At 36.7% G+C, this 20,058-nt stretch overlaps 1 protein-coding gene across 6 annotated transcripts in view; it reads right to left on the bottom strand.

The window, feature by feature from the left end:
* LOC140156026 (disks large homolog 1-like) overlaps positions 1-20,058 on the bottom strand; it is a 194,889-nt gene that overhangs the window by 130,574 nt on the left and 44,257 nt on the right. The window contains exons 1-2 of one of the 6 annotated variants that reach the window (XM_072179122.1): positions 16,782-17,010; positions 10,505-12,218 (exon numbers count right to left, since the gene is read on the bottom strand). The exons of 2 other annotated variants lie outside the window; for them this stretch is intronic. In XM_072179122.1, the coding sequence (XP_072035223.1) occupies positions 10,505-11,188 (684 nt within the window). In that variant the 5' untranslated portion in view covers positions 11,189-12,218; positions 16,782-17,010. Of the gene's footprint in view, positions 1-3,193; positions 3,257-10,504; positions 12,219-16,781; positions 17,025-20,058 lie in introns of those variants that run through there. 3 more of the 6 variants (XM_072179123.1, XM_072179129.1, XM_072179128.1) reach the window with 3 other exon arrangements.

The following is a 20,058-nucleotide window of genomic DNA, read 5'->3' on the forward strand; positions in this document are numbered from 1 at the left end:
TTTACGGCACTGATCATGCTGTTAAGGAAATCCATACTTCTTCACAATGTGGAGTATTGACATAAGATCTAGAGAATTCATATTTTGCATGTTAATAATAATAATATTTATCAGGTGTGTGAATGGGGGGAAAGCAAGTTAAAACATGTCATTTGCAAACCTCTTTTTGATGATATTTATTTAGAGTAGAATATCCCCATCTCATTTCAAACTTTTAAGGGATAATTTGAATTTTATTAATGGGTTTTTTTAACACCAAATGAACCTTTTTGAAAATAAGATCTATGTGACTAAAAAAAGAATGTTTGCACAAGTTTTGCATTTAAAATATTTAAATACTAATGTGGTAATACATAATCATGGAAAAAAAACCTACCATATATACTCTAATAAACACCCCCTAATAAATGCCCCTACAGTCTTTTTGAAAAATTGCATTAAATAAATACATTCATAACTCCCTCCCCCCCCCCAAAAAAAAAAAACCCAATTTCAATTCTTGTGAAGTAAGGTTACCAGTAAAAGGAATTGTGTATGGACCGTAGTAAGCTTACTTCACAAGATAGCACCCTACCCTACTCTACCCCACCACATCCTATCTTCACCACCCTACTACCCTTACCACCCTACTATCCCACCACCCAGCTATCCCTGCCACCCTACCCCACCCCTAACCAACTGCCCTAGCCTACTGAGCCTCTGGTTGTGCTACCCCCACTAATTTATTTCACTGTAACACATATTCAGATAAACTGTTCACAAGGATATTTTGGCTTGATACACATAAATTAAAATTATGCAAATGAGCTACTTCATTATTATATTTTTTGTTCAAAATCTAATCATGTCGAGAACCTCTGGCCTTGCTACTTCCACAAAATTTACGTCACTGTAACCTATACGGATCTCCAGATAATCTGTTCACAATGTTATTTGCCTTGATACGCATAAATTAAGCAAATTAGCTACTTCATTAGCACATTTTGTGCTGAAAATCTAATCAAGTTGAAAACCTCTGGATGTGCTACTCTGCAATAAGATTATCTGTTCATAAGGTTATTTTTCTTGATAAGCATAAATTATGCAAATTAGCAACTTAATTACGATAATTCGCCCTAAAAATCTAATCAGGACGAGATCCTCTAGTCATGCTTTTGTCTCAGAACATTGCAATTACTTGATGAACATTCAGGGTAGAAAAGGCACACAATAATTAACTCAGGGTGCTGAATTTGGAACCAACAACGTGGGCATACACACTGCATAATGTTGCATCTTTACCATGGTAAATTACCGCTGTATGTATATTATTATCATTCCCCCAGAAATTCACCCTACACAAGCATAGTGATACATTACGATTGACAAAAACAAAAACAGACCGACTCTCATATAAACACAGACACACAGAATTGCATTATATATGAACACGTGCATGCACACCCCCTACACATGCATACAAAAAGTGAACGCAATTAGGTAACATCAACACACCCGCGATACCGGTAAACACTACCTGTAACATGTGGTTGGCAATATTCCTAGTCAATTCGCCTGTACCTCAAAAACACTTCCCTATCAACCTATTAATATCACAGTAAGCTTTACCACACCTGCACAGGGATTCACCCATTCAAGATTCAATGCGTTCCTCCTCAAGTGATGTCTGCTCCGATTTAGAAAGCAGACAGAATATTACACCTAAATGACACATTTATGCTAATTTCTTGGCAGTTTAATGCACAAAATATGATTTATTGTTACCATATAATATTATAATGGACTGCATTGCAATATCTGCATTAAAAAAGGGATTTGATATTTTTGGTTGGCGAATACAGTCAGTAGATCACGCCTAGGATTATAATAATCATATATGATTCAATAATGCTGGCATTATGATTTAATTAATATTCAGGTGTTTCTAATAATTAAATTTACTATGCTCAGTCAATTTCGATAAATTATAATGGAATCATCACAATTGTCAACCACACCATTTATTTTGTATCAGTCATTTTGTATGTTTTCATCATTATAAAATTCCAGATTATTGTAAATATCATCAAAATGATAGCTAATATTATTTTCACTGCTATTAACAATCATCATCACTATTACCATCACCATCTCTACCACCATTCTCCTCATCATCATCCTCCCAACCACATCTACCCATCACTGCATACTATGCAAAGTGACAAGTATTATTAATGTCCCACAGATGCAAACTGGTGCTGAAAAAAGCTTGTTCATGTTGGTTTTATGCCGACTTAAGTGGCATCATATTTCTCTAAACAGGATGATTAATTCCACCTAATCGTTGCGGGAAACGCCGCAAAGACGCTCAACTATGTAACACAGCACCTCATTCATCAAGAATTAACAAATTTTGGATTTCCATATACATCATAAGTTCCATTTCAGCCATTGATGTTGCCATGGTGGAATGAAATTTTATAAAAACACTCCAGTGGGTATACAGCATTATTAATTTGTGATGAATCACTAAGTTTAATAGTTAATTGTAACCTCTCTAATGATTTTGTAAGTTAAATTGTCTAGTACTTCCAGCTGCAGTTCAGACAACTCAAAACAATAGCACCTATTGTCTTTCAGTGTATTGTTGACAGCTGCAATCAAAATTACTAATTCTATTTGCAGCTGCATATAGAGACTGCGCATATATGTACACACCCCCGACATGGACACATTACATGGACACCCCCACACACACCACAACACACCCCTAAACATTTTCACCAACAACCGTGGACCCGTATTGTGTGTGTGGTTGTTTGAAACCGTGGACCCACACACACAGACATAACATAATCTAAACACAGACTTCTGTGATATTTCACCGCTGACTGTGGACCTGGTATTACACATACGACAGAGGACCCTACTCCATATGCAAAGTTATGCTGTCTTACGACCGCGGACGTCCACATTTCGCAGTGTATGGTTTTTCACTACATAAGTGTGGACTCAAAGTCATATGTTTATAGGTGAAAACAAATGCACCCCGGCAGACTGTCACACACATACAGATACACCGCCCCACCCACACACGCTCAGTTATATTTTCTCCCGTTCTCTAACAAACACAAACATGCGAACACCTCCCTCCCCAAACACACCCTCACCTACACACTGCCAAACAGATTGTGAACCAACTCATTTAACTCACCTGGGCTTTACCCTTCTCTTTAGATTTCTTTGTTTTTAAGATCGGCATGCTTTATATCTCCTTTGAACAGAGTCATGCAAACTGGTAAATGCCAGGTAATTTACAGTCCACTCCCGGCACTATCAATACAGACACAAGATGCTATTTTTTGCTATTGGTAGATGCCACAACGATGAATGCAATTACAATCCAAAATACCTCTTACGTACAACTAGGTGTATTATTAGGCGATATTGTATCTCCGCAATTAAACTTGTTCAAAGTGGACATGCTCCAAAATTCCTCCAGGATGGCTTATCAGATACATCCCTCTCTTATACCCTTGTATATTGCACAATTTGAAAGAAGCATGTGTAAATATCTCATTAAAAGGTTATACTTGATCACAGCATACATACATAGTAAAAGAAGCTAGGTTGTCCATGCCAACCTCACAACAATGTATCCATTACAAAATTAATGATCTTGTCACCGATCCAACACAATAGATGATATAATCGCCACCAATTTTCATGCTCTAAAAATTCGACAACGCTGCAAACTGGTTATTCACAACCGAAGCATTTTAATATGTAACCACTATGTATCTATCAAGTCAAGTTTAAATTGGATTGCAGTAGGCTATATAGATAGATCCTTTGCGTAAATCCTTGCCTGCAGTGCCTGCCTGCCACTATGGAATGAGCAAAGTGCAACCATGCAAATCAAATTGCTTGAATACAACAACTTTTTTCTTCTTTTTCTACTTTTGTGTTGGAAGAATAAATACCCCTTTTTGAGGTGCCATATGCACTCAAATACGTGCAATGAAAATAAGTCAAGTACACCACATGAATATGCCGGTGCTTGCCTTTGAACAAATAGAACTACTGCCAACGCAAAATATATTTGGCTGTGTTTTATTTTTGGCAGATTCAAAAATGATTCTTTGCAGTCATGGATAAGAGTAAAAATTAACTGTTTTTACTTGACATTAATTACAGTTCGTACACAAATCCTCTAAATATTAACCTGAAAAATTACTAAAAATGACAATTATTGCTTTGTTCATGATCACCTGAAAATGTTGTACCACAAAAATTGAGACTGATATACTTACACTAGTATGTTGTTCTTTACAGATATAAAAGATAACTTTATTCAGTTTATAACTTTTATGTGTGTTATCATTTATAAAAAAAAATACTTTTGGTCTCTCTTCCTTATGTGACTTGCCTAGAACTTTCCTCAATTTACAGTTTTGTTTATTTGCTTGTTTTTTAGCGGTGATCTGATCTTGTTTTTTTTTAATTAATTTGGAATTTTGCAAGTTAACTGCAATCAATATACAAATAAGACATGGACTTTACTCTGTTTGACTGGTATTTAGTAAGATAACTTGTTTTGGTGTGCTCTGGTGAATTTAGCGGGAATTCAATGGTCTGATGTTATATCCAACAAACTTAACAGGAGAATGCAAACTACCCTGTTTAGGTATAAAATGTTTTGCCATGCACCTCATAAAATTTGCAGGGAGTACTTAGCTTTTTCAAAAAATATATTTGTATTATGCAGTCATTCTTTCAAAAAAAAAAAGGCCAAAATTCATGCAAATTCTACCTTACCAGAAAATGCCTAAACTTATATTTGGTATCCATGAATGACAGAACAATCCAATGACTGATTTCTAGTGATGAACTGATCCTCCCTAGATCTGAATCTGCCAATCAATTTTGTTTGCTTATCTGCAATGTAAATAAGCCCCTTATTTTGCCCATCAACGTTTTCCAGAAGAGGTGCCTGCTAGAAGATAAATGCTCTTCCTTATTTTGCCCATCAACATCTTCAAGAGGTGCCTGCTAGAAGATAAATGCTCTTCCTTATTTTGCCCATCAACATCTTCAAGGAGATGCCTGCTAGAAGATAAATGCTCTTCCTTATTTTGCCCATCAACATCTTCAAGAGGAGGTGCCTGCTAGAAGATAAATGCTCTTCCTTATTTTGCCCATCAACATCTTCAAGTGGAGGTGCCTGCTAGAAGATAAATGCTCTTCCTTATTTTGCCCATCAACATCTTCAAGTGGAGGTGCCTGCTAGAGGATAAATGCTCTTCCTTATTTTGCCCATCAACATCTTCAAGTGGAGGTGCCTGCTAGAGGATAAATGCTCTTCCTTATTTTGCCCATCAACATCTTCAAGTGGAGGTGCCTGCTAGAGGATTAATGCTCTTCTTTATTTTGCCCATCAACATCTTCAAGAGGTGCCTGCTAGAAGATAAATGCTCTTCCTTATTTTGCCCATCAACATCTTCAAGTGGAGGTGCCTGCTAGAGGATAAATGCTCTTCCTTATTTTGCCCATCAACATCTTCAAGTGGAGGTGCCTGCTAGAGGATAAATGCTCTTCCTTATTTTGCCCATCAACATCTTCAAGTGGAGGTGCCTGCTAGAAGATAAATGCTCTTCCTTATTTTGCCCATCAACATCTTCAAGTGGAGGTGCCTGCTAGAAGATAAATGCTCTTCCTTATTTTGCCCATCAACATCTTCAAGTGGAGGTGCCTGCTAGAAGATAAATGCTCTTCCTTATTTTGCCCATCAACATCTTCAAGTGGAGGTGCCTGCTAGAAGATAAATGCTCTTCCTTATTTTGCCCATCAACATCTTCAAGTGGAGGTGCCTGCTAGAGATAAATGCTCTTCCTTAGATCTTCAAGTGGAGGTGCCTGCTAGAAGATAAATGCTCTTCCTTATTTTGCCCATCAACATCTTAAAGTGGAGGTGCCTGCTAGAAGATAAATGCTCTTCCTTATTTTGCCCATCAACATCTTCAAGTGGAGGTGCCTGCTAGAAGATAAATGCTCTTCCTTATTTTGCCCATCAACATCTTCAAGTGGAGGTGCCTGCTAGAAGATAAATGCTCTTCCTTATTTTGCCCATCAACATCTTCAAGTGGAGGTGCCTGCTAGAAGATAAATGCTCTTTCTTATTATGCCCATCAACATCTTCAAGTGGAGGTGCCTGCTAGAGGATAAATGCTCTTCCTTATTTTGCCCATCAACATCTTCAACTGGAGGTGCCTGCTAGAAGATAAATGCTCTTCCTTATTTTGCCCATCAACATCTTCAAGTGGAGGTGCCTGCTAGAAGATAAATGCTCTCGATACCAAATCCTGGCAAAAGAAGACCAGGACATGCATGCACCTCTTGTACTCTACTTTCAATGTGTACTAAGGTATGATGAAGGCATACAAGCAGAACAGAGAGCTACACTTGCCAAAGATCAGAGACACCTTGTGGTCACCTAGTACCTGCTCTGCAGCCTGATGATGATGATGCCTATTATAGCCAAAATAACAAATTCTCGATCATGAGAGGATGTACCTTTTGCGTCAGCATATTTTTCATAGAATAACACGATCGCCCGACCTACATAACCAAACCTTGACCTTGCCTAGCAACGACCGTGTGATTGGCCAATTCTCAAAAGCTGTGTTTGCGCCCGTAAGCGCCGGTCTTTGCGTAGTACGCTCGGCGCAAATAACTGTGCGTACCAAGTTGGCTCTCATGATCGAGAATTTATTATTTTGGCTATAGTAATAGTAGGAGGAGGTGGAGAGTTGATAAGGGTTGAGGCTTAACACTACAGAAAGGAACATTTCAACATGTAATGTTGGCTACAATACAACAAAAGTTGTACACAGGTGTCCCAACAACTTTAGTCTAGCATTGTAGCTATGGTTGTCTTGATCAAATTCCATTGCTACTAGATGATATCCCAGTGTTTTTCTGTGAGCTAATTAACAAGGCAAGACCAGATATGTGTCTAATGATATTCCGAAACACTGTAGTATAGCCGTAAGGTGTATGGTAAGGTAAAACTTTGTCAACATACCGGGTGGCTCAAAAAAGTTTTAAGCAAGAAAATTTTACATTTTGGTTGGTGTCACTTACACATTAGTCAATCAAGCTATAAAGCCAAAATGTACAATCTGTTTAAAATGAATTTTTTTTTTTCAAAACTGATTTTGTGGCATATTTATAATGTTTACACATGTCCCAACTTACACTTAGATAGAATAAGTTAAACGTGTTGTGTTTGTAGGATAACACAACAATTTTGACATAATATCTTCCCAAGACATGAAGTTCTCTATCTAGAACTTCATTTAAACAAATACATGATAATAAACAGCCAAAATCCCCAGTGGGGTTTCTTTCAATTTACCTCATTATTTCAGCTTAAAATGGACAAAACATTTCCCAACAGCTATTAGTAAATTACTTAAATTTTTGGGTAAAGAATAACAATTTTGATTCTAATTTGATGGAAATCGTACATTATGGATTAAAGACTCAGTCGGTGGTGGTACCAGATTTTGGCAAGGGGTGAAATGGAATTTTGAGGTGGGGTGGATGGGGAATATGAGTTTTTTGCTGAAAGTTGTTGAAGATTACCTCATTTCTTAGTGGAGAAAAAGCCAAACCACAGAGCTGAAAATAGATGCATTTCCCAGGAATATAAACTCCAAATTTCTTTGGAAATGAGATTCCTAATTCCTACATTTGTCTGACCTGAATAGAGCAGAAGATAATAAATATGGCAAATATTAATATCTAGGCGCCTTGTGCTTCTTTATCACATAATGTGACGTGAAAAAAATTATGTATCACATACAATAATACCAGCATGATATTCAAATACTTTTATGTATGTTTATGGCAATTTTGCTTGTTTCAATTCCAGCATTCAAACGATTCCATTACGGAAAATCTCATTATAGTATGTATATTATTATTATGTCTTGCAGTTGCAGGTGCCAGGTACGACTGAAGAGCAATATCATAAATAAAATCTATGTTAATAGGATGTATACATCTGGCCCTTGGAGCCATTCAACTATCAATGAGATGTCTTAATGACATAACGATGTATCTCATCTTCAACATAAAACTTTCTTCTACCTTTCTGGCTCTATCAAGCAATGCCAAGTAAGAAAGATATATCTGATCTTACTTATCTACCTTTATGGCCATACAAATATCATGTTTCCGGAAAAATTAACCTTTCATGATCCTTTTAAGGTAACATTTCATTATTAACTTTCAAAACACTACATTCTTCCACCATTTTCCTGCGTGATCATCATAGGTAGTCACAAAAAACAGATGCCTGTAGGAAAGCTGTGACAGAAATACTCTTTTCTCAAAAAAAATATGTGAAAGTCGATGAACCTCAAAATATCTTTTATCTTAAAAAGTCTTTTATTACCTCAGTAACACAATAAATTATGACAATGTTAAGTAGATCGGATTTGAAATTAAAAACTGTTCAATTTTTGATATACTAATATTAAAATCATAAATTGACATCAATCTGAGTGTGATTTTCTTTTGTTTTGTTCTTGTTAATTTCTTTGTTACTTTTTACTTGAAAATCGAAATTGGGTCATCCAATTACACTATTAATTAATGGGAATGGATTATACTTCCAAAGTTCCAATTTATAATTGATACTTCATGTTGCTTTCATGTCTCTAACCGAACCATATCTAAAATATACCACTGAGATTTGAATCCAACATGCAAGACAGGTTTTCTTACCACACTTGTCCTTTCGCCAAATTGGTTGGATAATTATCAGCTTGGACAGAGTATTCTGTACTCAAACCAATGTGTGCAAGATGCTCACTTCCAGTCACTGACACTATTGCGGCAAATTGCCATACTGTAAAACTACATTTTGGGAGGTTTTTAATTTCACGAAATTCGCAAGGAGCCCTGACTCGCAATAAAATACACAATTTTTTTAAAAATGTGTTTTTACCAGTTTACATTAACAATAAATTTTAGGATTTGTGAAATTAAATTCCTGCAAAACTGCTAGAATAATTAATGAAATAAAGAAGCAGCAAAAATTTGTGTTTTTTTGCAGTTATTGGATTGACCTGTGTGTACTTCAGAATATTACTGATTGAGTCCTATTTCATATCTTCTGGGTACAACAGACAATTGCAAAAGTATTGAAACAAAATGATGCACTATTTAGTTACTTGCCACTCACAATAAGAAAGAACTTACTACATATAGGAGCAATGTTTTTTATTCATCATGTTATTATTTCTACAATGTATGTAGCCCAACCAAGCTGACGCTTGTGGGTTTATTATATGCCTACAGCTGCATAGGGCACTGTAAATCACTTTTTTTTTTATAATAACAAGTAGATTTAGTAATTATGCAGTGTGTAAAACGTGTCCAAAACGAATAAAAAGATCAGAAAAGTTTGTGAAGAATAAAAACATTTGTAAAATGACCTCAAATGACCCATTGACTTTTGACCTCACATTCATTGATATCACACATGTCATTATACCATAGGTCGTTGTGTCCAAATTCTATTGAAATCCATCAAATCATGTGGGATAGATGGCAAAATGATAACCTTTGGTGTGGAAAATCAACAAATGACCTCACTTTACCCCTAAATGACCTTTGACCCCAGATTCTATCAAACCTTTCATTGCCCCTGACCAAAGGATCATTCCATGAAAGGAAAATTGAAAAAAAATCATCAACTTCTGTACATGATGAAGCATTTTGAACAACTTTGTAAAATGACCTCAAATGACCATAGATGATCTTTGATCTCACAAATGTTCACACCACACATGGCAAGAGTCACTGTATGAAATTCATCAAAGCAAGACGGAAGAAATCATTAAAGGGTTAACATTTTTGTCACACATATTTTTGTCACACACAATAACAGAACTCATTTCATTCTCCTCCTGAACTTATTTCTCATCAACAGGGACAATTATATGCTTAACTGTTTTTACTTTTTTCCAAGCATAAATTTTCTTCTCCACATCCTGTTTGATAACTTTCATCATGAAAATAGCACCATATTCACCCCCCCCCATAAGCACCCTGCAGAATTTCTTCAATGCACCTGCAAAACGTAATTGAATCAAATGTATGAATAAAATTGTCTTTTAAACCTTTCAGTTTTATTATGATGATCTTGACTTTCATTTCATTATTTGTATTTTCAGCTCCTCTGAAAATGACCGACTTGAGTGCCCCAGGCGTTAATTAGGTTGAATAAGGTAATATTTCATAGAATGGATTCAATATGTAAAATTAGATCAAAATTATTATAATTCAAGAATGAAAGGTCAATTTTCACATTAGTTATTTGCATCAGGCAATTGAAATAACAACAAGTAGCAATTTTTGACACACCCTGTAACAAGAAGAAATATCATTTGATGAAAATTACAAAAAGAAAATTAGAAACCAGATGTGGTAATGCACACATTTATTAGACCTACCTGCATCTTGTAGAAAGGCGGCGTACGGGGTGGCGTAGGGGGCGGTGTAATTGACAGTGGTGTAGGGGGTGGCGTTTCCAAAAGCTGATTCCTAGACTTAGAAAATCCTCTACCGCGATATTTATACAAATCAAACATACTAGGTGAACGTGCTCCATATATGATACTTTCCCTTGATTGTCTAAAAAATGATCTCCTTGTCAAAACTGGCGTATTAACACTAGAAGAACTACCTGTACTGTCCTGTCGTTGCGGAGGTCCTCTCCCAACAGGTAGGCTCCCTGTGCTACGTAAACTAGGAGTCCGTTGTAGACTAGCAGTTATAGTTATTGCTGGTAAACTTGCAGTACTACCATAACGCTTTTTGCCATAAGTGTTAAGATAATTATAATTACTAGTTCTACTTCCAGTGCTAATTCCACTGGTAGTACTGGTAGTAGATCGTAGACTAACTTGACTGGCGCGTATAGTGCTCGGGATACTTGTTCCATACTTTTCACTAGTTTGCTTAACAATAGGTTTCTCTGGATATTCTTTTCCCCTTTCTACAACTTTTGCTTTCTCTTTTTGCTGTCTTTCCTCTTTTTCCTTCTCTTTTTTCTTCTTTAAGTTATTCAGGTAGTTTTCTAGATAAGAAAACTTCTTTGTGGTGACTTTGGGGCTTTCCACTTTGTAGCGACTCATTTTGATTGATTATGATATAAATGGTGAAGTAGAAGATCTGATTGAAGCTAGCACCTTGTTTTCACACAATCACTCATTTCCAACTTTTTTTCCTGCACTAGACATTATGATAAGAGTATTCTAGCTGTTGTGTCTCACACTGGCTCTTACAATTCACAAGTCAATGAAGTGTAAGTAAAATGCATTTGGAGAAATTTGATGAAGAAGTTTCATTAAAACTATCTGATTCAACTCCCACATCAGTAGATTAGTCCATTAGAAAGTTTATACACAAAGTAAATCTTCAACACTGCAATCAACAAAAAAAAATGTACAGCACCTAAAATAAATTTTGAAAAAATTCAAATTAATATATATCCTTTTAGAGTTTCAAATTGCGTAGTGATGCATAGAATAGTTCCTTAAACCATGATGAAGACAGTTAACATGTTGTTATGTCGTCTGTAATTTCAAAAATGCATAGGTGTTATCCAAAAAGCAAATACTATTGCTACCATTGAGGAATGGTACGAACAAAGACAAAGGTGATTATAATCTTAGTCCATCACTTCAGACAATAAGTTTAGGAGCACCATATATTTCCCCTTGGTTCATAATGTAGAATGCTGTGATTTCAGGCAGGCAACAATAGACGATGCACAATTTCATAAGTAACATCCACAATCAATTTGAAACAACTCCCTTTGACGACACCGTTGTTATTCTGAAAGAATTTGTTAATTCCTGTTTCCTTTTGAACAAGTTTTTATCTGAATACTGTGGTTTTGTCACAATCCAACAAGGGTAGGATTGCCCGACTACACAACAGTGCAATTCAGGATCAAGATGCGAGTATCGTTGAGAATGTACACACAAGCGCCCCCTAGTGTCGAGTCCTTGCCCCGTCAGCAGCAGATACCATTAACAGGATGAGTTCTAGGTTCATGATATTCCCAATCCAAGCGATATTTCACATCCTTTGTACGAAACATTGTCAAATTCAAAATCCTGCGAATGGATTACGGCTATTCCAAGATTATACTGCACAATGCTGATAGGATATAAATGGAAGAAACTGGATCATTGTACCACCGCGCGATACCAGTAATCTATTGCATATCATGAATGTGGAAGTCAGTATACCTGTTACAAGATGCCAAACGATGATTGGCTGCAACCAAGAGCAAATTCAATCATATTCCCCACCCACTTTAAGCGAACTTTGTTTCTCATGTGGCATCCCCCCATTATGAAGAGAAGATTAGGACCACTTGTCACAAAATAACTACAGCCCAATATCTCAGGAGTGTAAAGGGATGACACAACCTATGACATAAATTATAACATTGCTTCTGTTTTACTCAAGATTCAACATCACTAAAATTTCAGAATACAATCTAATAAATAGCACATGACCTATGACCTAGTTACAATATGACCTTTTGACATATACCACAATACCTTGTGTCCTGGAGGATCACAACATACACAATTTTGTCAAATGAAACTCCTACCATTTCCGAAAAGATGCAAATTTAGTTCAAATTGGCAGGCCAACATACTAGTATTGTGAATCTATTATGTAGGATAGCGAGGGCATAAGTACTTAAAGCCATATTATAACATTTGCTGAGGAGGACGCTCTCAATATTTTTCAAAATTCTCTTTTTTTACACAATTATATTGTACTTTATTAAACCAACCTACCCTGCAAAAATCAAGACTCTAGGTGCTGCAGTTTTGTCAAAATCCGAGATTTTGAATAAAACGCAGGAACCATCGTTTTATGATTACGATGGAATTAGTTGAACACATACACAATGTTCATAACACAGTACGTACATGACGTGCAGGACGGTGATCTACACAACAAAGGATCGTACCATAACACAACCGAAGGTGTAATACATGTGTACATATTGACAATATCGGCGCTGGTAGTAAATTCCAATTTTCTTTGCTTTGCTTTAGTTGTTCGGCTCAAAAATAAAAGCGGATATATCTGAAAGCAAAAGCTAACATTTTATGGAAAAGAATAATCTATTTTGTATGAAAATGTTATAATATGGCTTTAACTGATAGGCCTACAGTTTTATAATGGGGGATTCTTCAAAAACAAAATCTGTAATTGTTACTAATTTGTTAGTGGCAACATATATGCTGAATTTATAAAGTGTCTTTTTGTGAATAGGAACTTATTTCTGTCCTTTTTCCAGATTTAGAACAGCCTACAACACATGTGGTGCTGTTCTGTCACAAATCTAACCAATGTGGTTATATATATAGGCCTATTCATATGATGACATTGGGGTACTTAATTATATTATTAACTCCCTTTGAGTCAGAATTAATTATAGAAATATGAATTAATGTTGATGCCAATTATGTTAGGAATGGATGCATTGGAAATTGAAAAATTGATCTCTTTGATATGAGACACAATTATGGCAAGTTGACACATCTCTATCCCATAGAAATCCGGTCATGTTCACATTTGGGGGTGACCATTCAGTCATGTTCACATTTGGGGGTGACCATTCAGTCATGTTCACATTTGGGGGTGACCATTCAGTCATGTTCACATTTGGGGGTGACCATTCAGTCATGTTGAAATTTGGGGGTGACCATTCAGTCATGTTGAAATTTGGGGGTGACCATTCAGTCATGTTGAAATTTGGGGGTGACCATTCAGACATGTTCAAATTTGGGGGTGACCATTCAGACATGTTCAAATTTGGGGGTGACCAACTGACCATTCAGACATGTTCAAATTTGGGGATGACCAACTGACCATTCAGACATGTTCAAATTTGGGGGTGACCAACTGACCAATCAGACATGTTCAAATTTGGGGGTGACCATTCAGACAATTCAAATTTGGGGGTGACTGTGGCAGTATTGTCAGAATCCTAGACAAACTTTTTAAAGCTTCCCTCTCTTCTAACATCCAATTCCCCTGTAAATCGCATCAACTACTGGCATTACTGTATAATTATAGCGCAAAATAGTACAAAAGAATCATGCAAAATATAGCTTTTACTTTATAAATAATTATGATCACATTTTTTTAATGTGAATCATCTGTAGGTTCAGGAATGCATGGCAATGTCTAGTAGTAATAAGCGACTGTTATAATAATAACTCCTGTGACATACAGAAATGATGGCTTCCAGTATCTGCCATTGCCCAGCAGATGGAAGACAAGCATTCATGACCGGGGATAGTTCATACCTACATATAGCATGTAGGCCTATAGTATGGTATGTTCTTTGCAACACATGTTCAGAGTATCCCTAAAAATTACACACACCAGGACTATAATTTTCAATAAGATCATGAAACTGTTTCAGCTTATACAATTGTTTTATCCTTCAACCAATGTCAGATTTTTCTTGAAACTAGAAAGAATAAAAATAGTTCTAGGGATTAATGAAAGTTTAATCATGACATTCATGAGAGCCATCTACCTAATTTAGTCAAAATAGGGCAAGGTACATGGAGTTTTCATTGAAGTTCATCCATGCACAAAGAGCAACATATTTTTAATCCTTCAAAGGTACTTTGCACAAAAAACAAAGCATGTTTTTACTGGATGAAACCATGTGCCTCATTTATATTCCAATACATTCAAACATTTATCTCATCTGAAATGTCAAACAAGTTCAAACGCCTGTACATTCATGTATGACTCTAAATGCAGGTAATACCTCCACTGCCAAGTAAGGCCTCAACATAGGTCAGCACTGAAACTATCAATCATTGGCAAGTAAAGTTTCTCATGTAAATGACTTTCCTCTGGAAAGGGTTCACAAACAACTGTAAATACTCAAATAAATGCTCAAATACCAAGGAATTTAGAGAGGGAATGTGCACCTATTCATGCGGTCTTTTTCACATGTAGTGCACTGCACTGTTCAGCCACAAACTCCATGAACAAAAATCATATCAAATTCTTATATTTAAATGATAAATGAACATTTTTGATACAATTCTAGATTAATTTTTTGAAACAAACACATGAACAGGCCCAACTCTGTTTTCATCCTGATTTGCATGCCTCATTGCCATTTCTGTTATTTCCTTATTTCTGTAGCACAATTTCTTGACCAAATCAAGTTGTACCATTTTGTGATGTTCTAAACATTGATCAAATGCATGTACCAATTAAATCAGCCGTCTTAATGATCACTTATAAAGATCTAACTTCCAATGGACTATAGGGATACAGAATTGCTTGGAATAGACATAACCCCTCTTAGCCTGCGAATCATACGCCAAATTTGGAAGGATTTGGTTGTTTAACACCATTAATATTGGTACATGTGTGTTCTAACTCTCAATAGTCACTTTCCTTTATGTTTTTAAAAATTGACATACCGTATTGTCTGTAATAAACGCTACCCCTCTAATAAATGCCCCCCTCCTATTTTTAAATGAAAAATTGACAAAAATGTAAACATTTTCATGCCATAACGTGTAGGTAAGCTTAAAACTTGCATCAGTCATGTCAGTGATGATTGCTAAATTGTACGGACAAAACCTATTATGACTCAACTCCCATCCATTTCATTGCCTAATTATGGTAGAATTGCACTAATTCCATGCACTTACAGGTGTAATTTTGTTGTATTTCCCACAAACATGTCATTTTCTGTGGGCAACGCCATCATGTAGTATTGGTATAGTCGTAAATCCCTCCTTTCGGCAGGAGCACCAACGAGAAATTCACTGACAATTCACTTCCAATAAACGCCCCCCTTTTGGAAGAATGCAATGCCCCCGGGGCGTTTATTACAGCTAATACAGTATGCACAATTTTTGATAAATAAGGGAATTAACTACCAATAGCTTAAAGGAGTATTTCGTGATCCTAGCATCCTCTATTTATGTCATTTTTCATTAGATATCCACGAAAAAAACCTAATCCCAAAATTTCAGTTGATTCCGATTTTGCGTTCGCGAGTTATGCATGATTATGTGTATTACACTGCTCTATAGACAATGCGTTGTAATTTCGTTCTGGTGCACCAGAACGAAATTCAAATATCACGATATCTTTGCTAAGCGAATTAATCTGCAAGAAATATTTTGTACATAAACATTATGTAGCCAGAGGTTTCCAGTGATGTAAAAATCATAACTTTTTTTGAGAAAAGTGGGGGGATGAGGCTGTGGATCACGAAATGCCCTTTTAATACTATTCTCCATCACCATTCCTTGCCAGATACATCAAAATTTTAGGTTAGAAGAGCAAAAGAATATCAAGTATAGTAATCAAAAATGAGAAGACATGGACAAGAAACTGAATGGCAACACATGGATTCCGTAACACAAATCAAAATATGTAAATACAAGCAACCAATGATGAGACACTGTGATGAATGAATAGTGGCTGTAATCCTTCATGTAAGCCTACTTTGATCTAAATCCACAATAGGCAAACTCCAAAATTGACACGAACAACTGTGCACGTGCACACATCTTGTATGTCATTCACAAAACACGGTATCATGACTTCCACACATTCATAAAAGCAAAAATTGTTGATCCAATTTCTAAGTTTAGGTTTATATCCTGGAGAAAATTATGACTGGTAGCATAGCGTTAAGTATACCGTCATCCATGTTGAGTGCACACACGCACGACAAGGATGGAGACAACTTGGAGCTCTTCATCTTGGTTCTACCAGCCAGCATCTGTCATCTTCATCATCATCTTCCAAATAGCAACATCCTCTTCGCATGGTACATCCCCACTAGACTAAGAATGAAGTGAACACGTCAAGATCGTCCCGACTTGAGGCTAAACCAATTAGGCTAAAAATTACATGTCTGTTGTCACTGACGATGAACTTAAAAGTCGGTTTCAAACTTCACTTATTTTTTCTTGTCCGAGTCCACCCCCCTCTGGGGAATTCTCCATCAGTGACCTACTGAGAATGAGATGGGTTACATTGCAGTATAGTCTCTGCAACAGATCTTGCAAATGAAATATCTACTAAAGATACCATGCAGAAGTATGTCTGTGACAAAGACTAGTCACAATCGTACAATCTCTGGTATTCCAAGCTTGGAAGGGCACAGTTCACTGAACTTATGGACGCAAGCAGAGACACAAGTAAACTTGTTTTGTGGAATGGAGTCTTAACTCATCCCCCAACTTGGATAAATCATTACCAACAATAAGGGTTATTGAAATTTGGCTGGAGCAATGAGGCTGGTTGAGGCTCTCCTCATATTCTACCATTGGAATGACATCACTACAGAATACATAACATGAGAATCCATCGTCTCTGTGCTGCTGTCTGTGAAAAAGTTATGAACAAGATATAATGCAGTGAACTCATCCATTGACCTTATGGACCAACAGATACTTGTACAGGGATGTCTTCATGCAGAGATCCCTCAGCTCTGTGCCATTCTTAAATCTTAATTATGTTCATCCATTCAATTTCTTGTGGAGACCACACACTCCTTTGAGATTTGCGAGTCAGAAAGCATATACACCAGCCAGGTATGCTGGTTATGTGTACTATTCATACAAGTACAGGGTAAGTTGCTTCTAACTCGGTGTGTACTACTACGTACAGTAAATGCAATTGAGAGGTAGAACTTTCTTTTGGCTCACGTGTCGCACATGATTTACGAACTTATTTCACAACATGAAATGTAATTTGGCCTATGCATTTTGCTTTTTTCTTACATAATCAAACTGTATTTGTTCAAATATTGTTGATTTTAACCTGTAACCATGGTAACTAATGATGTCAAGTGCTGATTACCAGTTGAAATTTTAACCCACATATTTTTGGCTGGAAATTAAAAAAAAAATTTGGATGCTACACATTGCAATTTTCAATAATTCTGTTGAGGGTTTCTTGACATTTTGTTGCTGCCACATCATTTTGGTAAATTGCACACACTAGCATCTCATACATAAAAGGTAAACAGTGATCGGAGTGCCCATCTCTCTTTCATTGGTGATTGGGCCAGACTCCTCCATGTAATGTTGCTATAGGGGGATAACTACACCACCTCCACAGAGTCCGTTACCTTCCCAACATTTAAGAATGCTGGTATCCATTTATACACCTGGGTGGAGAGGATCAAGATAAAGTGCCTTACTCAAGGCCACAACACGATGGGTTCGCCGGGGCTCGAACCCACAACCTTCCGATTATGAGTATTCCAGTCACACACATTCAAAATTATTCATCTCTCAGTACACAGTTCTCTAACCTGAATAACCTTTAACAAGCATATAATGACCTTCGAGTATGTTGAGTACAAAAACTCATACTCAACACCTATGAGGTCAAATTTTAGGCTTTGATTGTTAAATGAGGGTTATTGACCTTTGCCAATGGAGTGGCACCATTTTGGTTGCAAACCTTGTAATAAGTGGGTGCAGGGAGCAAATTTTCACCCGTAAAGCCAACAATTGCTCCTGGTCCTTGTCAAATACACATAAACCAGGAGCAATTTTCTAAAACAAATTGCTTCTGGTTCCAGTTTTGCACTTGATGCGGTAGGTCATGGTATGCTGTAAATCCACGGACTGCTACGATAAATTCCTTAGTCATTTTTTGAGAACAAACTACAAAAAATGGTTCAAGCATGCATTTAAATTTATGTACTTATTCACCAATCTTTGCACAAGAACAAATGATGAGACAAATTAAAGGGAATAATAAGAAATAATTAGGGTGATTACGTACAACTGTTACATGCTTGAACCATATATTTTGTCCTTGTTCTCAGAATGACAAAAAATTACTTAGGCAATTATCGTAGCATGGTGACGATATGCAGAAAAGCATTTACAATTTGCAAATTGATCCTTTTCTCCAGAAATTGCTCCTAGTTCTTGTTCAATCCTAGCAAACCAGGAGCAATGTTCAAAAATAAATTGCTCCTGGTTCTAGTCCGCTTATTTAAAAGGCTTGTTTGGTTCATAATGAAAACATAAAACTATACTAGCCCTGAGTATCCCTTCAAATCATAGTCCCACAAATTGTTGTTGACTATTTAATTTTAAAAATAAGTGTTTAGTATTTTGACAAGAACCTAATATCGGGTTAACGTTTGCATGGTGAATACGTATAGAGGCAATGAAAACTTATACGTGAGATAGACAAGGACCCAGGTATTTCCTGTGAACAGCTGGTCCAAGTCGCCTCGTTAAATGTCGAAGGTATACGCAAGCGAGACTTGGTAATTAGAGAGGTTTGTGAGGAGTAAACAATGATGTCCTGAACCCGATGAATTCGTCAGGGAGATCCAGGGCTTCACCTGACAGCATCAATTACATCATATTGTTTTATGAATCAATAGGCATCAAGTTTCACAGTTGATAACATAAGTGTCACATAGATTACATCTCTTACTTGCTCAATGGTGAAAGATTTAATTAAATATCAAACAATTATAACAATCAAATTGTGACATGATCTCATGCTCTAACCCTTTTTCTTACCACTCATGACCCTCCCCAGCATGACCTCATGACCCTCCTCCAGCATGACCTCCAAACTGTATCAAATATTCCACTTTATTCTTGGGTATAGTCTTGTGACCACCCCTCCCATATTAAACTTGGAACCAGGGGCGGCGCCACAGGGGGGGCAAGGGGGGCAATTGCCCCCCTATGATTTTCAAAAAAGAGGTAAAAGGAAGGAAAAAGAGAAAGAGAAGAAGGAGAGAGAAAAGGGGGAGAGAAAGAGAGGAGGGAGAAAAAGAAAAGGAGACATTCCCCTCCCTGGCCATGGTTAGAAGGAGGAAACTCCCCCTTCGGACATCTTGCCCCTTGTGAAATGCTGACCTACACGGTTTTAAAGTTGTTGGTTTTTTTTTTTTTTTTTCTTTTTCGGCAAATTTTCCCCATAAAAGTCA

The sequence above is a fragment of the Amphiura filiformis genome, chromosome 6 (assembly GCF_039555335.1).
Source record: "Amphiura filiformis chromosome 6, Afil_fr2py, whole genome shotgun sequence".
NCBI lineage: Eukaryota > Metazoa > Echinodermata > Ophiuroidea > Amphilepidida > Amphiuridae > Amphiura > Amphiura filiformis.